This window comes from Cuculus canorus, chromosome 1 (assembly GCF_017976375.1).
Source record: "Cuculus canorus isolate bCucCan1 chromosome 1, bCucCan1.pri, whole genome shotgun sequence".
NCBI lineage: Eukaryota > Metazoa > Chordata > Aves > Cuculiformes > Cuculidae > Cuculus > Cuculus canorus.
Window position 1 is genome coordinate 158,903,900 of NC_071401.1, and position 21,900 is coordinate 158,925,799.

At 39.4% G+C, this 21,900-nt stretch overlaps 1 protein-coding gene across 5 annotated transcripts in view; it reads right to left on the reverse strand.

The window, feature by feature from the left end:
- Positions 1-21,900, reverse strand: part of PTPRB (protein tyrosine phosphatase receptor type B) — a 65,501-nt gene that overhangs the window by 25,264 nt on the left and 18,337 nt on the right. For 4 of the 5 annotated variants that reach the window (XM_054058054.1, XM_054058062.1, XM_054058080.1 and 1 more), the window contains 11 exons: positions 16,845-17,123; positions 16,238-16,495; positions 14,425-14,688; positions 11,911-12,180; positions 9,667-9,927; positions 6,596-6,862; positions 5,034-5,297; positions 3,820-4,083; positions 2,584-2,847; positions 1,592-1,855; positions 470-739 (listed from right to left, as the gene is read on the reverse strand). In XM_054058054.1, coding sequence (XP_053914029.1) covers positions 470-739; positions 1,592-1,855; positions 2,584-2,847; positions 3,820-4,083; positions 5,034-5,297; positions 6,596-6,862; positions 9,667-9,927; positions 11,911-12,180; positions 14,425-14,688; positions 16,238-16,495; positions 16,845-17,123 — 2,925 coding nt within the window. The remainder of the gene's footprint in view (positions 1-469; positions 740-1,591; positions 1,856-2,583; positions 2,848-3,819; positions 4,084-5,033; positions 5,298-6,595; positions 6,863-9,666; positions 9,928-11,910; positions 12,181-14,424; positions 14,689-16,237; positions 16,496-16,844; positions 17,124-21,900) is intronic. The other variant, XM_054058070.1, reaches the window with a different exon arrangement.

The window sequence follows — 21,900 nt, forward strand, 5'->3', positions numbered from 1 at the left end:
AGTAAGTCTCTCCAACACAATGTTTGTATTTCCCAGTAGGGCTGGTTCTCCAGCCTGTGCTCACACAGTACCATCCACTAGTTTCTAACAAGAAGCTTTAATTGAGTAAAGACTGCAAGACTTGGCTCTAAGTTTAAAGGACTGTACTATCAACAAATCTTGTGCAAAGAGCCTTGTGAGTGTCAATTAAAAACTTGATGACAATTAAGTATTCAAGTGGTTCCATAACAGATAGATTGGGGAAAGCATTCAGTTCTTTGGTTCAATATCTCTATAATGAACCATGGCCACATTACTATGCTAATAAATTTCAGATTCACATACCAAGCACATAGCAGGAAAAATAATGCATAAATATCTGGAATCTGTTCCTTGTGGAATCTTTCCAGAATCAGAATATACAGACAACTCACGTATTTGATGATATCTGACTGAGTGTGATACAAATAAACCAAGATTTTCTAATTACCTGTTCGACCAACAGTTTCTGCTCGTTTACTGAAGAGTCCACCGCTGACTGTCAAAACTTGTATTTTATACTTCTTGCCAGCTAATAAATCTTCAAATTTGTGCTGTTTGGAAGTAGCTGGCTCTGATTTGTTGCTCAGGAGGATTCCCTGCTCATTCAAGAGCAGAATGTCATATCTTTCAGCTACACCAGGAGCTTTCTGCCAGGTTACTAACAAGGAATGACTGGTGTAAGCATGATGGGCTAATAACTCCTGGACAGGGGCTGGAACTGGAAGCAACAATTAAAGGCAGGACATTACCAGGTGAAATACAGACCATTGAATACATAACTGTGAATAGAGCAATTAATTATGCATTTGTATGTTCACTTGTTGGAAAATCTGTGCATGTCTTTGCATAGATAAATAATTCCTAGAGATAAATAAGTTACAGAGCATCATGACCATGGCACGGAGAAGCAAGAGATATACATAAATAATCATGAAAAGAGGGAGAAGGAGAGTGACATAACTGACCAAGATAGTTAAGAAAGGCATGTGAAGAAGAACTGAAAAATAAAGAAGTGGTAAATTGGTGCAAAATAGTGTCACACAACAGCAAACATTAGTCAGCAGCTGTTGCACAAAAGTCAAGGCCACAGCACACACATGCAGGTGCTGAAGAGAGAGGATGGTTTAAAAACAAGGTGTTCCACTGTTTGTGGGTCCTGACACACAGTATATTGGAGCAATGCATTGTCTAACAAGCCTTGAACATGCCATGGGCTCTGCTAGAACACCATATTTGACTACACGGAGCCCTGCAGATGTGTGTGTCAGATAGGTACAGTTACAGGACTGAGGAGGTATGGAACTGCATTCACCCTATGAAGGCAGACTGGGCTGGGGACCTGAATTCCACATTAACCCAGGTTAAGCTATTCACATGGCAGATGTCACTGGTATTAACAGAGTCATGCCTAAGTGTTTGCAAGAATAAGGACTCATGCTCTGTGAGAGAAAAACTTCTCATGAGTATGGGTCTTCACACACCCAGTGGTACATTCATAAACATTATTTAATAACAGTCAGCTTCTGGGAAGACATAACGCAACTTGCTGTTTGTCTCAAAAGAAACATACTTGTTCTCCCAAAAGCTGCTAAGCTGTTGTGCAAGGTGCCACTGTTAGATTGCACCACCACCTGGTACTGCTCCCCAGCTTCCAACTTGTGAAACGTGTGCTCAGAGACATGTTTGGAGACACTCTGGGAATCAAGCTGATGGTTTTGCTGAAATATAGTCACTGTGTAGGAATCAACATCTCCACTTCCAGGAGTCCAGCTCACTTTCAGGCTGTTTGTCATGCCATTAGGTGATACATGAATGTTTCTGACCGTACTTGGAACTGGAAAAGAAAAAGGAATACAAAGGCACCTGCTCACAAATATCCTGTTTGATTCAGATTTTTTAAATCCTACATTTTAATGGACACAGTAAATGATTCAAAGGACAAAGAGCATTTACAGGTAAAAGTAATTTCATCTAAATGTAAATACAAATAAAGCTGAAGACATTTGTGTAGGATTGTGCCATTTTAGAAAAGCAATTCCATGTTTATGGGAAGAAAAGTAAAGAAAACGTATGTTAAGTGGGAAAAAAGTTTTTATCTTCTTTTATCTGGATAACCTCCCTCTTCTCTGAAGGATGCTTTAGAAACATCTCAGAAAATCAAAGCTCTTTATGTACACTTACTTAGGAAGCATTTTGCATTTGTAATTTCAGCCATTCATTTCAAATAGGTAAAGGGAGGTGTAAAATAGTTTAATGATTTAGCTAGAGACACTAAGCAAACTGGCATGCATGGGAATAGCAGAAACCCAAACGCTGACAACTCAATACCATTCCCATGTAACAAATCAAATCATCTGCCAATAATCAAATACTGTTGTCTGTGACATTTGTTTATTAAACACAGATCAAACTGGCTGAAGTACTACTGTGATTAATGAGATCTGTCTTCGCGACAGTGTTACAGGAGCTCAAATAATATCGTGGTTCTCCACAGATTTTCTGTTCTTCATTCCTTCCTCTAGAGAAGCCTCAACACATTTTAAACACCACATTATTTCTTACTTGTCAGGCCTTCTATGAAAGTAGCACGTTGTGCATCTCCACTGATTGTCAAGACAAGAATTTTGTATAGACGTCCTGGAGTCAAAGCTGTGAACCAATACTCCTCAATGGTGTTCCCAAGGAAAATAGGTGGGAAGATTTTCATATCGTTGAAGAGGAGCTGAATCTCATATTTATCAACGTCCCCCTCAGCCTTTGACCAAGTTACCTGCAGATCTTCTGTGCTTCTGTTACTAAGAGTCAGTTCTTTCACCGACTCTGGCACTGAAGAGGTGAGAAGAAAGACAGGAAAGTTCTCAGTACTTATTACCAGATCACAGCAAAGAGACAACAGCCCTTAAGCCATGCTCCTGAGCTAAAAATTTTCATTCAGTTCCCTAGGAAAAGCAGCGGACTGCACTTATTTGCAAAGGTTGTTGCTAGTGGTTTGCACCACATCTAACACTGGAAGGTCCCACTTCAGAACAGGGAATCCACAATCTATCACCATAAAAATAATACATTAATAATAAAAGAGTCTGCAGGCAGTATGCATAAGCAACAAAAATTGACCAGGATCTGCATGTACAACAAATGTGGTACAAAGAAGTGTTCTGAGTTAGTGGAGACCTGAGGCAAGCTGTCTGTATGCTGCAGCACCACACTGCATAGTTCCCAACTCCTGTCAGATGCAGGTCAGTAATTTTTGCCCAGTGCTACATCTGTGTTAATAAACTTGGTTTCTTAGCACAGCCCATTAGTTTACATGTCACACTAGGTGAAGACAAGCAGATCACATCCAGATCCCTAGTGGCTCACAACTCGCCACCTCATCACTCTTATCCCATGCTCTCAACTCCAGTTCTTGGGGTAATCTGAGTAGAGTAAGGTCTAGCCCATCTTCTTTCTTATACACTTCCATGACTAGAAAAACCTGCATCTTATACGTTCTGGCCTAACTTAAGCATAAATACTAGACTGATTTGGAAATCTGTACAAGTCTGTTTTTCAGTTTTCCGTGTTTCAAGATTTAGCTTTCCAAGTTCACAGCACAAGTGTCTTTTTTTCTTTCACTTTTTGTACGTTTCTAACTTAAACTTTGGTCACAAACTAAATACTACTTTCCCTATTTGTAATGACACACATTTAAAGACTCACACTCAATATTCTATGCTAAATTTATACAAGATTTTTGAGCCCAAGTAAATAGAAAAAAATCCTGGAGTGTCCCAGGATGTTTCCAGGTTCTTTACTTACTTGTTCTGCCATAGACCCTTTCACTAGTTTCGTATTTCCCGCTCCTTGTGCTGACTGTGACACTGTACTGCCTCCCTGGGACCAGATTAGTGAACACACATTCATTTTCATCCTTTGGGATGGTTTTTGTTTGGATGAAATCATTGTTGTTTTTGATGACGACTTCATAATCATCAAAATATCCAGAGGCGTGTAACCAGGACACTTTCAAGTAGTCACTTCTGGCTGAATTGCTGACAGTTAGTCCCTGAACACTTGAAGGGACTGAAAGAAAAAGCACAATTAGAGATTTAGAAAGCAATAACCTTCAGAAGTAGCAGGAGTTGCTGTAGTGGACTGTATTTGTGGCAATCACCAGATTTTTCTAAGGAAGTTGCAAAAAGACCACAACATGGATTTAAGCAATACCTTACTCTCTAAATTAGTAACTGCTGTTTCCAGCCTGATTTTCATCATATGACAATGGTTTACCTCTCCAGTTTTTCATCTTTTGGTACCTTGGTCAGTTTTGCTTATAGCAGTGAGTTCTACAGGTTTACACTACTCCTGAAGTTGTTTCTCTTTAAATGGCTGTCCCCTTCATTTTCACTTACATCATGAATAGACTAGAACTGCAGTAACTTGATACTCTGTTGTTTTAATGCCCCTTACAGTATCTCTTCTATTTTACTGGTTTACCAAGTGTGAAAGTCCTCATCTTTCCAATCTTTGTGGAAATTTTTAGAAATTTTCCATGGTTATTGCCACTCTTATCTGAAATTTCTCTATTCCTGTTATATTCTCATTCAACATTGCATGACCAAAACCACAGACACGTATGCTATGTGGCCAAAACCCAACAGACATGGGTGCCACTCATTTATGTGACACCTTACTAATTCTTTAGTTGTTACTTCCTATCCTGTTCTTTCAGTGTCTGAGTGACTTTATGGGGGGATGCCCAGGTAGAGGGGGAAAGGGCAAAAAAATGCATTTGAGCCAAAACCGATACATGTTTCTGCTCACAAGGGCTGACACACGACTTTTATTTATGCTAAAGTAATCTTGCATGACACAAAGCAGTAGTAGGGGCAGAAACATAAAACTAAGTCTGTTATGGTTTGACCCTCTAATCCTTATTCATCCATCCCAGTCTGGTCAGATATTGATAGATCATTGATAATGGCTATACAAAGTGGTTATGGCAAATGGATTCGCTCAGAAGCTCTCTTTACCTGTTCGTTCCTGGCTGAAGGAGTAATTTTCATACTTCCCACTCTTAGTGGTTATCATCACATTGTAAAGCGTCCCAGGAGTAAGGCTGCTGAAGGAACATTCACTGAAGGATTTAGAAACGGTGAGGCTCTGAACAATTTGGTCATCGTGAGAGAGTGTCACCAGATAACTGTCTACATCTCCAGAAGCCGGCAGCCAAGAAACACTGAGGTAGTCGCTGCGACCTGAGTTATTTACTGTTACTCCAGTCACGCTGGAAGGAACTGTACAACAAAGAGGAATAAACAGAAGAGCTTTAACTAGCCAATTCCTGTTGTTGTCAGAATGCTTGGAATGCCACCTTGCAAAATAAGGAGTCTGGGATTTCTGAGGTGTTCTGCACTGACTCCCACCCCCCAGCACTCATCCACTTCTTTGAATACGGCGAGGGGAATACAGTGTCTTGATGGTGGCATGATTCCAGCTCCCCTGAAATCCTAGAAAATGAGTTTTCCTTTCAAATTGCCATTCATCAGCCAAAGCAAAACCAAAAACAACTGAGTCTTGGATGAAACTGAGGCCTATAACAGAATGCATTTCATTTACAATGAGTTCCCTGACGCCTAGTGGCCAAAACATGAATGTAATTTGTTTTTCAAGACACTAAGGTGAGCTCAGAGGCTACACATTGCCAGAACTACCATCTCCAGGTATAAAATTATCAGAGTTGTTACAGAGGGATATCTTAATCCTAATGAGCTGCCACATTTTCACCGGTCTTTGATGCATTGAACTGACTTAACTCAGTAGAGGGGCTGCTTATCAGCCGTCAGAGTAAAAAATACCAGAAGATATTAATACGTATATACATTAAACTTTTTAATGTTATTTGTCTCTTAATTGCTTTAATTTTTTTAACCTGAAAATAGTTGTTTTCAAGGAGAAGACTGGAAAAAACTGCAGAATGCCTGGCCTTTGCCAAATTCACATAAATGGTGAAATTGCACTGCACCATCTATTTTTCCCTCTATCTAAATATCATGAATCACTAAACTCACAGAATTTGATGCAAAAGTAAATCCTGTTCTATAGGAGGGCCTCTTATATAGGAATTATCCCTGGTGGACATTCCTTAATGTTGGATTGGAGAAAAAGAATGGGTCATGAGACACTGAGACACAAATTCATCCCACCACTTTTAGGCTGCTAATTTGCACACCTCACTGTACACCTAAGCAATGAAAAATCACCCTGTGACGCCATTTAGCCAATGGAACAATAAAGTCCCTTCCAAGGAGTGATTAACCCACCACAGCTGTATCATTCTCAGGGCATATTTTTGTCTTGGCCTACCGGGTAATCCTGCTGCACAGAGTTCCTATTGTAGGCAGAGCAGCTAACTCCCTACAGCTGATTTAATGTGAATCTGAATCCACAGTGTGCTTGAGGTCACATGCAGGAATTATATAGCTGAAACTCCTGTATTTCTGAATTCTCAGTCCAGTGGCTCAATTATAAGACTATTTAACAAATTCAGCTTTTAGGAATCCACAAAAGGCATGCTGGAGTATTTTCTTTTTACCTGTCCTGCCTTCTGCTATCGTTTGCCTTGAAGATATCCCTCCGCTGACAGTGGTGACAACAACTGAATAGAGTCCACCAGGCTTCAGGGGATAGAAGTGGTATCTGTTGGTTTCACTGGGAACAGTCTCATTTTTAATGACAACGTTCTCGTGTATCAGTAGCACCTGGTATGAATCTACATCTCCCAGCGCTCTTGTCCAGTTGGTGAACAAGCTGTTGGTTGATCCCTGACTTGTCACGGTCAGACCAGTCACTTGGGCTGGCACTGCAAAGAAAATTGTCATAATGTTACTGAGGAGAAACAAACTAAAACAAAACAAAATCCCACAAACAACCCAAGTTTAGTCACACTGAGGAAGTGCATCAAAAGAACATTCCAATTTGCAGACAGTCTCAACAGGACTAAAAATAGTCTAATTATGGACTGCTTCCTGTCTGATGGGATGTGGTCTATGGGAAACTATCTAAGGCACAGAAAGGTCTTGCAGGCTTTAGCACAGCTTTTCTCAGTCAGACCAAAATGGTTCAAGATCAGTGAATGGGAAGAGATGGCATTTTATAAATAACATTAAACAAAAGCAATCAATTTAGGAAATCTCTTGGTTTTGTGATGACTATTTCAAATACAGTCTGTATCTTCCGTTCTCACTTTCCTCTGCTGTTCCCCATCTCTCATTCTTATTAAATGGCAAACTAGCTTGACAAATACCCCAAGCATAGTCATCTGTACCTCAGAGAAGTGTGAGCCCCCTTAATTTTGGGGGTAAGTGAGATGGATAGGTTCAGTTTTACTTCTTAAGCCAGAAGATATGCAGGATATTAACTTTTCCTAGCATCAAAGTTGAATTAATTGTCAAACTAACATGACATTTATCTAAGTATAAGCTGGTGAGCTTAGCCAGACCGAAAAGGAAAAAGAAAGAACATAAAGAAATGGAATATCTAGCACAAAATTCACCCAAAATAACAGTATTTGATCAAAGCAAGGATATAGTTTTTTCTAAGTATTTTTGTTTATATGACCAAGCACAATTGAAATAAAGAACACTCTAACTTTACAATATGTGACTGCAAGCTTCATCTCTTGTTTTATATCAACCTTTCAGCACACAGAGCACCGAATTAGAAAACATTAACAAAAGCCAGAAAATTAGGTGCATAGATAAAAAACATATAATGTTTATAAAAGACTGAATAAAAAATCCCACTTGTTTTATAATGCTGTCATAACATAGTAAGCTTCAACAAGACACTGAAGTGCCACATTTCTGTGCGTGGTTGACAGCCGACTGAACATAAGCCAGCAGTGTGCCCAGTTGGCCAAGAAGGCCAATGGCATCTTGGCTTGTATCAGAAATGGCGTGACCAGCAGGTCCAGGGAGATTATTCTCCCTCTGTACTTGGCACTGATGAGACTGCACCTTAAGGACTGTGTTCAGTTCTGGGCCCCTCACCACAAGAAGGATGTTGAGGCTCTGGAGCGTGTCCAGAGAAGAGCAACAAAGCTGGTGAGGGGGCTGGAGGACAAGTCTTACGAGGAGTGGCTGAGAGAGCTGGGGTTGTTTAGCCTGGAGAAGAGGAGGCTGAGGGGAGACCTTATTACTCTCTACAACTACCTGAATGGAGGTTGTGGAGAGGAGGGAGCTGGCCTCTTCTCCCAAGTGACAGAGGACAGGACAAGGGGGAATGGCCTGAAGCTCCGCCAGGGGAGGTTCAGGCTGGATATCAGAAAAAAATTCTTCACGGAAGGAGTCATCGGGCACTGGAACAGGCTGCCCAGGGAGGTGGTCGAGTCGCCTTCCCTGGAGGTGTTTAAGGAACGGGTGGATGAAGTGCTTAGGGACATGGTTTAAGGGAGTCAGAAATGGTTGGACTCAATGATCCAGTGGGTCCTTTCCAACCTGGTGATTCTATGATCCTATGATTCTAAAGGCACTTTCAGTGATACCTCTGGCTTCACTAGAAGCTGACCAGTCTGGGACGTATGAGACCCATTTCTGTCATATTTACAGCAATATTTCGCAAGCCTAGTAAGCTGTCTCACTGAAAAGAAAATCTAGAGGTTTTGAATGCTTATTAAGACCTACATTCAAATTAACTGATGTTTGTTCTTTATAATTTTGAATGCAATGCTGACACTCTAACCCTGCCTGATGCATTTTCAAGCATTGATTCATACTAGTGAAGTGGGACACTATAACCTTCATGCCTGAATGGGCCTCCAAAAGGGGCATAAGGCAGGAGGAAGTAAAATTCCAGCTATCTAATCACATAGCAGAGAAATGAAAGAGTAAGTAAAACTTCTCAGGCCCTGGAAGGAGTTACGACACTTTACCAAGGACCACTATCAAGCCGCAGGCATGATTAGATTCATACACTAGCAGCTTGTTTTTCCCTGTGCTGTACCAAACCAGAGCTACATTTTAAGATTTTGCTTGCTCTGGAGAATGCATAAGTCAAGCAGAATAAAGCAACACATATGGTGTAAAACTTGGAAACGTGCACAAAATTAGCACCCTGCATGGGGTGGGAATGGGACCTTCCTTGTGTCAGTCATCATCCTAAGTAACAGATACAGATTCTGGAATTGTAACAGCAGAGATATTCAAAATACATTTTCAAGGTCACATATGTTTTGTGTCGGTCAGCCTTGGAATGTTCCCCCTAAAGCAACATTTTCCTGTGCAGTGGTGGTGTTTTTTTTTTTTTTTTTTTTCCAGATGATGAATGCTTTGAATCAAGGAAGTGACCTTCCTGAAGATACCCAGTGAAAATTGTTCTTTTAATACGGAATCTTGTGTTCATGTAAGTTGATCAGATGTGACATAATATTTCAGAAAACTGTTTTGCCAGGAATTACATACCCATTTCCCCAAAACCTTAAATAAACAATACAAGATAACTGACAGTAAGAAATGAGTCTCAGAAACAGAACTTTTCTATTGAAGAAACAAACATAGATTCAAGACGTTAGAGATTTAGACAGAGTTCATGCAGTTCACTAGAAAGCAAAGAAAGTTTTTAATGGTTAACAGGAGCAAATATTAAAATAGTTAGATGGGACGATACCTGTCCTTCCTTCCACTGAAGTCCAGTTGCTTAAAATTCCACTAATGGTAGTGATGGTAGCTGTATACTTTCTTCCGGGTACCAAGTCAGTGAAAGTGAATTCCTTAGCTTCTTTTGCAAGCCCTTTTTTTATGACAGTCAGATCCCTATCTCCCAGTGAAACCACATAGCTGTCCCATTCTGCAACAGGGGTCATCCACATGACACTAAGTGAAGATTCATTAGCATGCTTCACACGGAGCTGGAGAACAGGCTCTGGAGCTGGAAAAGTACATAAAAAAGTAAGGACTTTGTAGTGAACATACATGCCATATCTCAAGCTTCTGTAGGGAATTAAGATATTTGTAATCAAGAGGAAATCCTTCACCTTTCTCTAGGAAGCCAATCTTATGAATCTATCATTTGTGCTGCTCTTTCAGTAAAGGCTGTGGCAGCAGACTTTGGCAATGCATTATGACTGTAATGCTTAGGATTAAACTTACGCCATATTTTAGAATGAATGGAAATTCAGTGAAGTCCAGGAGCTTCTCCTTGAACTGTGGGAGTTAGACAGGGATATAAAACATCTGTACCATAAAATACATCTTAGCTAATTTAGCTGCGACAAACAAGGATGTAAATAATAGAGTCAGAGTGATATCGATTTGAATCTCAGGAAAGCCTAGAGAGACTCCAAATTTATAGTATTATAAAAGAAAGAATTTGACCTTGTATCAGTGAATTTCTGTGTGTGTATCTGTGTCTGTGTGCATGCACGCCCATAGAGGGCATCTGTCACCTAACTGTAGTTACCTAATCTAGTTTTGTCACTGTTACACTGAAATTCAACCTACTTTCCAAGACTGTGGGTTTATGTAAGAGAAAATTATGCCAGAACAGGGCATAATACCTATGTTTTGTAACACATACATTATGAATCTGTCTGTGGAGTCAAATACAACTGTAATACATCCAGTGCTGTATATTATTTATTATGTTCTAATTGTTTAGTTGTGTCAATTAAAAGTAACACCATAAAATTCAGTTATTTGTAATGTATATCAAAGTAAGCAAGATCAGACTCTGCCTTGCTCTGATCAAGTTGGCTAGAAGTCAGAAAAAGCTTCAGTTTTGCAGTGTCTACTGGTCTTCCCATTGTGCAAAATCAACCAAATTAAGCCCTTGGGGATGACAGGTAAGGGTGTAGCAGGAAAGGTGGGCACCTGGAAGGGTGAGGATAAAGTAGCATAGCCCTAACTTATCTTACATTCACCTGTGAGATAAGACTAAGGCTTGAGCCTTGCCTGATATTTCTCCAAGTTTTCTTGTTCTTCTGAATTGTTTATGAATTGTACTTTCTTTGCATTCACAAAGCAGAATCATTGACAATTTTATTGCAATTTCTTTTTAAGTTTGAAGTAATCAGATGTGGCTCTAAATGAATTCTGGTAATGTTACTGCAGTATATATGGATTTCCTTTGGAAAGGTTGACTTGAACCATCTTATTTCTGGAGAACAGCAACAAGAACTGGAATGTTACGGAACTGCCACACAAACAAGTACCTCAGCCAGCTTTGGTTAACACTACTGATACTCATTAGTTATACAAGCTGGCAAGGAAACCAATCTGCCACTGAACATGCCGATGAACAACACAGGAAAATCTATATTGCCTTCTTTGAAGTACTATACAGGGTGCCTGCAATCAGCTACAAAATCTAATGGCGAAACGTGATATATGTAGTGTTATCCCTCAGCCATGACAGAAAGGTGATAAAACTCCCAAACATTTCACTGAAAATAGATGTAAGGAAGAATTCTAGACGTAAGGAACAATTTGAGACATAAGGAAGAATTTCTTAACCAAGAGAGTGGTGAGGCACTGGCACAGGATGCCCCGGGAAGTTGTGGATGCCCCATTCCTGGAGGTGTTCAAGGCCAGGTTGGATGGGGCTTTAAGCAGCCTGATCTAGCGGGACGTGTCCCTGCCCATGGTAGGGGGCTTTGAACTGGATGATCTTTAAGGTCCCTTCCAACCCAAACAATTCTATGATTCTATGAAAATTCATTTACCATGAAAATAATCCTGAAAATTTTCATAAAACTGCTAAAAACAATTATTGCTGTTTTTCACAAGGGAGCGTGTTTTTTTTTATCAATAGCAAAACTCATTTGTGGATTCCCAAGTACTATTTCTCTCTAACCATCCCCACAGCCCAGCTGAGCACACTGCATTTTCACACTTCCCAGATGAGCACACTGACCTGTTCTCCCCGTGCAACTGGTCTTGCTCTGCAAGTCGCCGCTCTCCACAATGACATCCACGTCGTACTGCCTCCCCGGGATGAGGCCCAAATCGTGGATAAGGTATTCTGTGACCTCCTTCTCCAGTGTGGTGTTGAGCAGCAGAGCTGAGTGGTTCCACAGGAGCAGGCGGTACCTCTCCCAGTCTCCCGCAGGGGGCAACCAGTTCACTCGCAGAGACTTCAGCCAGCCACCACCACTTGCTTTCAGCTCAGAAACTTTCTGGGGAACTAAACCACAGAGATTAAGAGAGTAATTCTGAAGTGAGGTATTTCTGGTAAGACCTAACTGCGGACGGGCAAAACCTGTCTCACACCATAGCTATTGTAGAAGTACTTGGATCAGTCAGAGCAACGTGAGGTATCTTGTTACAAAGGCTGGCTCTGATTTTAAAGATAACTTTTACTCTTCCTCACACAAATGCCTCACTTTTTCAATGCTGGCTTCCAACATCAGAAATGGGGAAACCTTCTTAGGGTAGGGAAATTTTCCCCTGTCCACTTCTTGGATGCATCTTGCAGTTTTTGGGTAGTGTCTCAGCTGTTTCCCAGACTTGAGGTCACTTAGAAACTGTCAACCAGTTTTTCAAAGCTAAGGCCAAAACTTTAATTGCTATGGGTGAAATCCTGGCATCAGCAGCAGAAATGCAAACTCTGATGGCTTCTTCCACAAAGACTTTGTCTGTCCTAGTCTCTCCCAGCTGTACAGTACTGAGGTACAAACTGACGTTCATTAAAGCACCCACTCCCTTCCACTTCCATGTTAAAGCACATACTTCACGGGGCCTAAATTTACATGCTCAGCCTTCCTGCCCTACTGCTGCAGGTCACACTGGACCACTGAAGCTTTACGGATTTTCATAGAATAAATATTAAGCACACCAAGCTGAGACTGGAAGACAGATGCAGACCCTCTAGGTTAAGATACCTATAGATTCATTTTAAAATACTCAAAGATCAGCATTGGAGCCTCCAGGCCACCAACAAGCATTAACTGTAAAGTACACAGCTAGAATCACGCTCCCATGTTTTCTCTCGCTTAGTTAATATTTAATTGCTTGGTGCCTAGCAAAGGATTGAGAGATTCCTGCCAGCACCACAAAATACTTAGCAGCTTCACTTCCTACAGGCATAGCTTAGGGAGACAATATTCCTCAGCAGGTTCTGCTGCTGTAGGCACCATCTCAATACACACTGATGTGGATTATGTTCTTGGGTACCTGTCTCTCTGCGATTTACAGAGGGATCCTAAAAGTCTAACCCCTTCAGTATCTGTAGACCTGTCAGACTGGACTTACAAATTTATCTTTAGGCCATAAGCTTCTGTTGAAGTAACTCCATTTTCAAATCTCTTGGTAGCCATGGAAAAGTCAAGGGAAGGAATTGCACATGATCAGCAACCTTGGAAATGGGACTTCCATAGCCTCAGTTTTGAAAGTACTGGGTCTAGGTCACAAATTTGGGGATCAGGAGTTTGAGTGAGAGCCTGAGCTCTCCCTTCAGATGGAATGGTAATTTTAAAGGTCTTTATCGGTAGGCTAGACAAACAGAAAAGACAAGCATATAACCAGTCCAGCTTTGTACTTACTGGACATCAAAGCCTTTTCAAGTCTTTTCAGCCTGCACTGAGAACAGGGTAGCTGCTAGATATTGCCAAAGATATTTAGTTGTAGATGATAAATATTCACTAATATAAATACTCTGTTATGTCTCTCACACATACACACTTTATATTTTTTGGTCCTGAGACTACTAAAAATTTATGTATGTATTCTTCATCCACTTATATATTTTTTTTCCATCTAAATCCTGCTTGTGTTAGGCTCTTGTGGAGAAGATGACACGTCTTTGTGACCAGTAATGCTGTGGGAGACTTATGCCAGGATTTTTCAGGTTCAGAACTCATACAAGAGATAATGGAAGAAAATTATACTTCTGAAAGAAGATAAACAAAACACAACCCAGCTCTACCCAGGCTGCCACATGCTTTCCTTAATCTATACTGTTGGTAGTAAAGAAAGCCGAGACCTAATCATTTCCTATTTGTAGATTTGTGTCTGGAGCAAGGGATAATATTAGACTTGGCAAATTTACTTATAAAAATCCATTACCAATTTGACTATATGCAGACTTCCCCATAATGTAACTTATTTTATATACTATGCCAAGTTGAACTCATGGTAACAAAGCTGGTCAGGAGTGGAGTAGTGTGTAACAGTTTTGTAAGACTCACTCAACTGTAAGGTCCAAAACCGCATTAGTTTCCTGCTCCCAAGGTATAATGTAGCTGCTTTTGGCGGCCAGATTAACTGCTGCCAGAGAGGCAGGAAGGGGTACTGTCGGAAAAATATTGTGCTCTTTATCTTATTTTGCCTGGAATTCAAATTATTTTGACTCCTACAATTACTTTCTACAAGGCCAGTGTAGACAAAAATAGCATTGGTTACAATGTTCTTACTGAAGTTGAAGACTTACATGTCCTGCCAGTTGCCATCCGATCAGCAAACAGTTCACCACTGATTGTGCGAGCAGTAACCTGATAAAGACGTCCTGGAGTCAGCTTGTCAAAGTGAGTCTCAGTGACCAGTGGCTGTAGAGTTTTGACTTCTTTAACTGATCCAAGATGAGACAGAGTGATATTATAGAAACTGAGGTCTCCTGGAGGTCTTCTCCACTTAACTTTTAAAGCATCTAAGCTGTCATCATTTGTCACTGTCAAATCTAGGACTTCAGCTGGGGCTAAACAAAAGAAAATAGAAAGAGAATAAAATACTTCCACCACAGAACACATAAGAGCTGCTGCCTCCAAACTGCGACAGTTAAGTTTTGCTTTTGAAGTTACATGAGGTCGAGTATTGTGCCTGAATAGTGAAAGGGCAAAGCCTGGTCACAATGAAACCAAACCCAGTCCTGTTTAAGATATTCTACTGTTGACTGACACCACTTACAATGCCCATTCTCATTTCAAAGAATAGGAAATCTGTTAGTCACGTCTGCATTCACACTAGTCATTCTGACTACAAAACAGACTAGGCACACGCTTCTAAAAACAGAGATGCTTGCATACATTTTGGTAAATGCTCCAGCATCTTTAGAGCTATGTCTGATTTACATCAGTGTAGGAGGGACTGGAATTGAATTCCTTTATTCAAATGTTCCACCAAAAGAAAAGCATAGCTACCTCTAATATCTTCATTTCTCAGATTTGGGGCACAGTAGGTACTGAAATAGACCATGCTGCAAGTTAGACGGAGTGCTTTTATATTCTGAGCAAACCTGTGGGATTTAAAATTTTTCACCCCACAACAGGAAGAAATACGGAATTCTGAAGAAATAAAATAAAACAAGAGTATAATCCCCAGAACAACGAGTCCTAGCTGACAACAGCACTCATCTCTGTGCCCTAGACATCACATTAAATTATATTTACATGGGGAGATTTCTGCAGGAGAAACTGCACCATAGTTTCTCAGAAACTAAAGAAAGCAAGGGCACGACTCTGCTTTTACTTATGAGTGTTTTGACCATTGGACTGTAGTAGGATATCACCTTATCCTTCTCTCAACAATTACAAAACCTTCTCAAAAACCCCCTTCATTTCTAAAACTCTGGTTCCGTGAATCAATACTTCTCTGTGAAAAAAGATCCAAAACCAAATACACCCCCTCCCAAAAAAACCCATTCAGTTTTAAAGTTCTTAACCTGCTCTACATTTTTTTTTTACTTCCTTTTCAGAAACACAGCTATTTTGCAATCCAGAGAAAAAAAATTACAGAAAATAGTTTCCTTAAAAACTCGCAAGATCTGTATTTCCCATTCAGCTAAGTAAAAATCACGGAGTTAAACTGCCTTCAGTACTGTGAAATAACCAGACCGCACATTACCTCAGTTCACTGAAGAGGTTCATACAAGGGTCAGATGAACCTCTTTCACAGACATGAGGTGAAACTAGGGCACTTGGGCTCTGATTATTAACACCTAATTTTACATGTTTATTGAAGCTGCCTACATTAAGCAGTGCAGCTAAGTTAGCTGCAGACACTGTACATGCTAATTTAGCCACTAACTTTGCTGCAGGGCTAACACATGGAACTAAATAATCTTATGGTGTCTCTAACTCCATCTAAAGCCTTTAGAGAGAAACATCGGGCAAGGGTAATTTAGCCACTGAAGTCTGGAAATATACCCTTGGAATACTAATAATTCATTATTCTGAAATAAGTCCCATAACATTATTAGATTATGGGCTTAGCTTCTTGTTTTGTTGTGATGAATTCTGAAATCATACCTGTCCTAACTGTTTGAAAACTGCTGCTCTCCAATCCTGCAGCCTGGGTTATGATAGAGAGGTTATACGAGTGGCCTGCTGTAAGTCCTGAAAAAGTGTAGGAGGTCAGAGGATCTTCTTGGTGAATCTCATGAACCAGGACATGATTATCCAGTAACATCAGCTTGTAACGATCCACGTGACCAGAGCCAGGAGACCACGAAGCATGGATAGTGTCTGTCTTGACAGTGACTTGAACGTTTTTCACAGGGGACGGCACTGTTGGGAAAAAACCTCACATGCTTAAGGACTGACGGTTATCTCCACAATTTCAACAATTTTGAAGATTTACTTTTGAAATATGTTTGGTTTCTTTAGGGTTAGTGAAAACCCAACCCCAAATTTATGTCCAAATATACCACAACAACATGCCTCCACTCTTAGCAAACAACTCTTTATGTTCGTCAGAGATTCATGTTTTGTTTATTTCTGCCTATAAGCAATAGATACTTACATCCATATCCTGCTAGGTAGAAGAATTATAGATTTTTTTTTCATTTCAAAATGGAGAACTGCAAACTGCCACAAGTGGTTGTATCTAGATGAACTACAGTAAAAGAAATCCTACCAGTAGATCCACTTATGTGAAGTTCCGGGGTACTCTTATTTCCAGCAACTGCACTGAGGACAATCTTGTATTTATTGCCAGGGATGAGACTGGAAAAGGTATTTTCTGTTCTTGAAAATCTTCCTGGTATGGAGACTTCTTCTATCTTTTTATTATCATGATCAAATAACACTAAGTTATACAAGTCCACCTTTCCTGAGGGAGGGTCCCACTGAACCTGCAAGCTTGTGAGCGTAGTTTTTTCCTTATTAATTTCAAAACGAGGTGGTGGTAAGGGATCTGTAGTTAAAAGAAAAAAGAAAAAATCAACATAAACCAGTATTTCTTGCATTGGGATTGTCTAATGTTTTACACAACAGTACAAAAAAACCTTCCAAAATTCTCTCACTATCATCATCGTGCTAACAAAGCTTTCCAAAGTCTTTTTCTTTCCATTTACAAAGATTGTATTACTGAAACCTGTCTACAAGAGAGTCCTGCAGAACTCAGAAATGTTACGAGTGTAATTGTATACACACACACAAACACACATAGAAAAACGCTTCCAGTTATGGATGTAACAACCTTGAAAATCCGCTGACAGTAGAACTGTAACAATCTTAATAAGAAACAGCAAACTGGAAACTCCAGCGAATTAAACTCAATGCCTCAGTGCAATGTAGCTTTATAGATACAATGGCTCCTGATTGCTTCTATTCTCCAGGTGTATTTCATCACTCACCAGACTCCATGCAGATCAAAAGAAATTAATTACATGTTGGTGTAATAAGGTATTGACATTTATGTCTCCCAATAAGGTTAAGCAACTGCATATTAAAAAGGTATTGCAAAACAACACACGGTAGCAAAATAAAGCATTCACAACTTTAGGAGTTAAAGATTAAAGGTTTTCCAACAACTGAGCAATAAATTTTGGCTTCCACATGAGTATACTGTGCTACTCTTGCCTAGCTTCAGACAGGGAGTGGTGCATGGTGCTTCCAGGCTGAGAATGGAGGTCGCTACATGAACACAGACTTAAATCAAGAAGAACAAGACCATTTTTCCAATGTAGTCATTGCTGTCTCTTTCCCTAAACAGGGCAGATAAGAGAGTGCAAGATCAGGTAATTAAAAACTGCACTGTAAAGCCTGAAGGGACAAAGTCAGACCTACCACACCCTACAAATAGAGCGGTAGGAGTATCATGAGGCTAGCATCCTTTAAGCTGCTTTTTTAAGCTGTGTCCCTGCCCATGGCAAGGGGGTTGAATCTAGATGATCTTTAAGGTCCCTTCCAACAAAAACCATTCTATGATTCTTCAAAGCCTGGATGGTGGAGAGGGTTTAATCACTTCTTACAAAGTTCCGCTGAGAACATACTGGTGCCAGTTTTTCATGGTATGCTCTGTCAATCAAGTATATTAGGAATTCCAAGGGAATATCTCCCTCCTTGGAGACAGTCAAAAGCTGTTTGGACATGATCCTGAGCAACTGGCTCTTGGTGGCCCTGCCTGAACGGAGGGCTTGGGCCAGATGACCTCCAGAAGTTCCTTGCAACCTCAACAATTCTGTGGTTCTGTGAATCTGTGAAAAATACTCTGTCCTTTTGATCTCAGGTCTCTGTTTAAATTCAGACTCTTGCTTTGTACCATAGAGATGCTAGAGCTCTTCAGAAAAACAGACAAAAATTAAATTAACAAAATCAATAAATAGAAATAACCATTTTTTTTCCTTGACCTCTTTCTTAAATGCCAAAGTAACTCTGCCTAAATGTGGAAAAAAAACAAAAGGAAAAAAAAACTCTGAAGTCAAAGACCAAGCACATCATACTCAGTGCAAATAGTTAAAATTTCACCCAGTTATAGCAATTGAAACAGGAGGTTTTAATGAAAAGTGTCAGGAAATCTTAACAATGGGATTGACTACCAGCTCCACCTATAATATGTACTAAGGCACTAAAGACTGTTACATTGGCAAAAGTGAATAGTGGGAGTATAAGCTTGTGCCTTGAAGGCAATTGTTCTAATTAGAAAGGTCAAACTTTGGGAGCCAGAAATAAATTCCAGCTCTATATATGGTCACACGTGCAGCCATCTAGAAAAATTTTAATTTGACTGATATAAAGAGAACAGTCATGAAAACTGTCAAAAAGTTTCATCCTCTCTCTGACAAAGTTACAATAAGGTCGACCGCTCATTAGTCCTGCAACAGTAATCAACATTGTAATTGCATTATTTGCTAAATTCTACAAAAGACGACATCTCCTTCATTTTTAGGAGCACTTACACTGTCTGGGTAATCTGTCTCCCAAGGTGCATTAGCAAAGAAAAGAGTTGCGTGCCTAGAAGGTGAAGTTCAGAAATTCAAACTTTATCTAATCTATCTGGTCCAGAAAACAAAACACTCAGTGCTTTGTACATCCGCTAGAACAAAGGAACAATGAGATTGGGAAGTGCTTAGGCTGAAAGAGCCCTGGATGGAAACAAACACTTTAAAAGCCATTTACATTGTTATACAAGTCTTTGCTGGCAATGATACAACACTGATATATCACAGAAATAAAATATTTTCACAAAGATATTTTTATACCATTTGATACTATATGAATTAATGCTTTACATGATCTTCTGGTCTACAAAAGAATCTTCCAGAAGACTTAAATTGTTTGAATTACACTGCACCTCCATTTTCACTGTATGGGAAAGGATATGCTTCGTGTGAACTGCCGCTACAGATACAGTTTGTAGAAATGATATATATGGTTACATCCAATCTCAATGACACGACTCCTGAACATAGTCTGTAAGTACAGAAGCACTCCTGCCTTATCTTATGCATGAGAAAAAAAATTACTGAGAGATATGAGCCCTGGACTGAGTAACAAGGAATTCCTGACAGTCTAAACCATTTCCCCACCAAATTATCCATTCTTTTCCTGGTTTTCTCTATTCATAAAACAGTAATACAAGGACTTTTTTTGAAGATTAAGTAAAAAGTGTTGATTTCATTGTCCTTATTAAGAACAAATACCTATTTCTTTGGGATGATATGCAACCTAGAAAAATCTTTAAAATGTGGTTATTTATTTTCTTCTTGTACTCTGCCTTTTAAATGATGACGATAACCATTACATGATTATGGATAATAGAATTATGCAGTCTATAGTCAGAGCCATGTCATAGTAGTTGTTCCTACAGATGGCTAATAAATCAGATTTGTCCCAAATAATTTTAAATTTACAGGAGTGAACACATGGCCAAGCCATGCTTCTGGCATTTACAGAGTTATGTCTCACAACGGAAAAATACCAGTCTGTCTTAGCAGGTAGAATTTTTAACCTCTTTTCATTCAACTATTTTAATTTTTTTTCTGACAAAAAAAAAATTACCTGTTAATTCTCTCAGTACAGAGACTGGCTTGGATTAGGCAGTAACATAATACATCACTGTGATATTTTTGTAGAAAACAAAGTTGAAAATGGCATTTATGAGCCTGTTTTAGAAGATATATTTGGAAGCAGAATTGCCAAGTTGTTTTTTGATGGCTCTCAAGACCAGTATTTCAAATCTGAACTTCAGTTCAGAATTGAAATTCATAAATTTAACTAATTTAGGATGCTACTGGTTTTAACTAGAATTTTAATCAAAGACTAGTGATTCACTGAAAATACACTACTGAACTATATGGCTGTGCTGATACACAGGCATTTGGAGAACTGAGAGCTTAATAAGTATTTTATCTGAAATCAAGAAAGACACAATCCTGACATCTTTTGTCATAGAGTACCTCTCAGTCACCAAAGCAGTTTCACTGAGAATACAGAAAATAACATGAAAGGACCAGCTGGTCCTTGTGCTGTCCCAACTTCACAACGTTAAGCATGCTGACTAGCTGTATGGTTTTATGTGCTGTTTTATGTATATATATACACAAAAAAGCATAGCAAATGGTAAATATTACTGTGAGATAAATAAGCCGACTTGTGCCTACTAACATCTTTAAACACAGGTTTGCAGTGGAAAATTTATCTGCAGCTCAGAGCTGATAAACGGTGTTATCAACTTCTTCTTCATTTCCTGTTCTACCGAAATAGCACAACTCCCAACACTGCATGTGTGTTTGCATGCCTGCACATATTTGTCTTATATTGTGCATATGTGAGTGTATTTTCCATTGTTTTGGAGGACCTGTTTTAATTCTGCTCTAGAGGATTAAATGCATGCCACTGATAGGCTATAGATCAAAATTTCTTGTTTAAAGAGACTCCACTTTAGTGGACTAGTGTGGATTATTGCACCAGTATTCCATACACTATTAGACTTCAGATCCCTACACCCACAAGTGAAATAAAAGCTGCTTCTCTACTCAAAGATTCATGAAGGATCCGGTGTTACTTGAGAGTTTATGCTGTCTTTGTGAGCTGCAAACTTACTCTATTGGAATATCAAACTTGCGAATAATATAAACTTAACTCATTGTCATAATTATGGTTTTCTTGTGAAATTAAATACTCAAAAGGCCAAATTAAGTTAGGGATTTGGTTCTTTCCAAGCCTTCACATTACAACTGCAACTGCAGTACACATTATTCAATGCCTTTACCTCAAGTTCTAATGAGAACAGATCACACGCAAAATCTAACAACACATTTTAGATTTTATGGGTTTAACTACTCCAGCACATTGTATAAGAAATATGATGAAATGTGAACTCCTAAGAGGAATAAACACATTAAAATTTTAACAGGATTTAATATAAGCAAAAAGTTAAGCCTTCTGAACTAGGTACATAAAAGAATCTGCCACTTTTTCTGTGTATGTTTATTGTATCGAGACGATACAGACAATCAAAACCTCATTTTGCAGAAGTAAACATATGAAATGGGATTCCTCTCACTTAACTCCAACCACCTAAAATGTCAGGTGCCTTGGTTTAAGCTGTAAACACAGCTCAGCCCATCTGTTAAATGAAGAGCTCAGGAAGGGAACTTCACTGAGTACCAAGGTCAGATATCATATTTTTAGATGGCCTATGATAGCTCAGTTACACTACTGTTCAAATCAGTGGGAATTTTGTT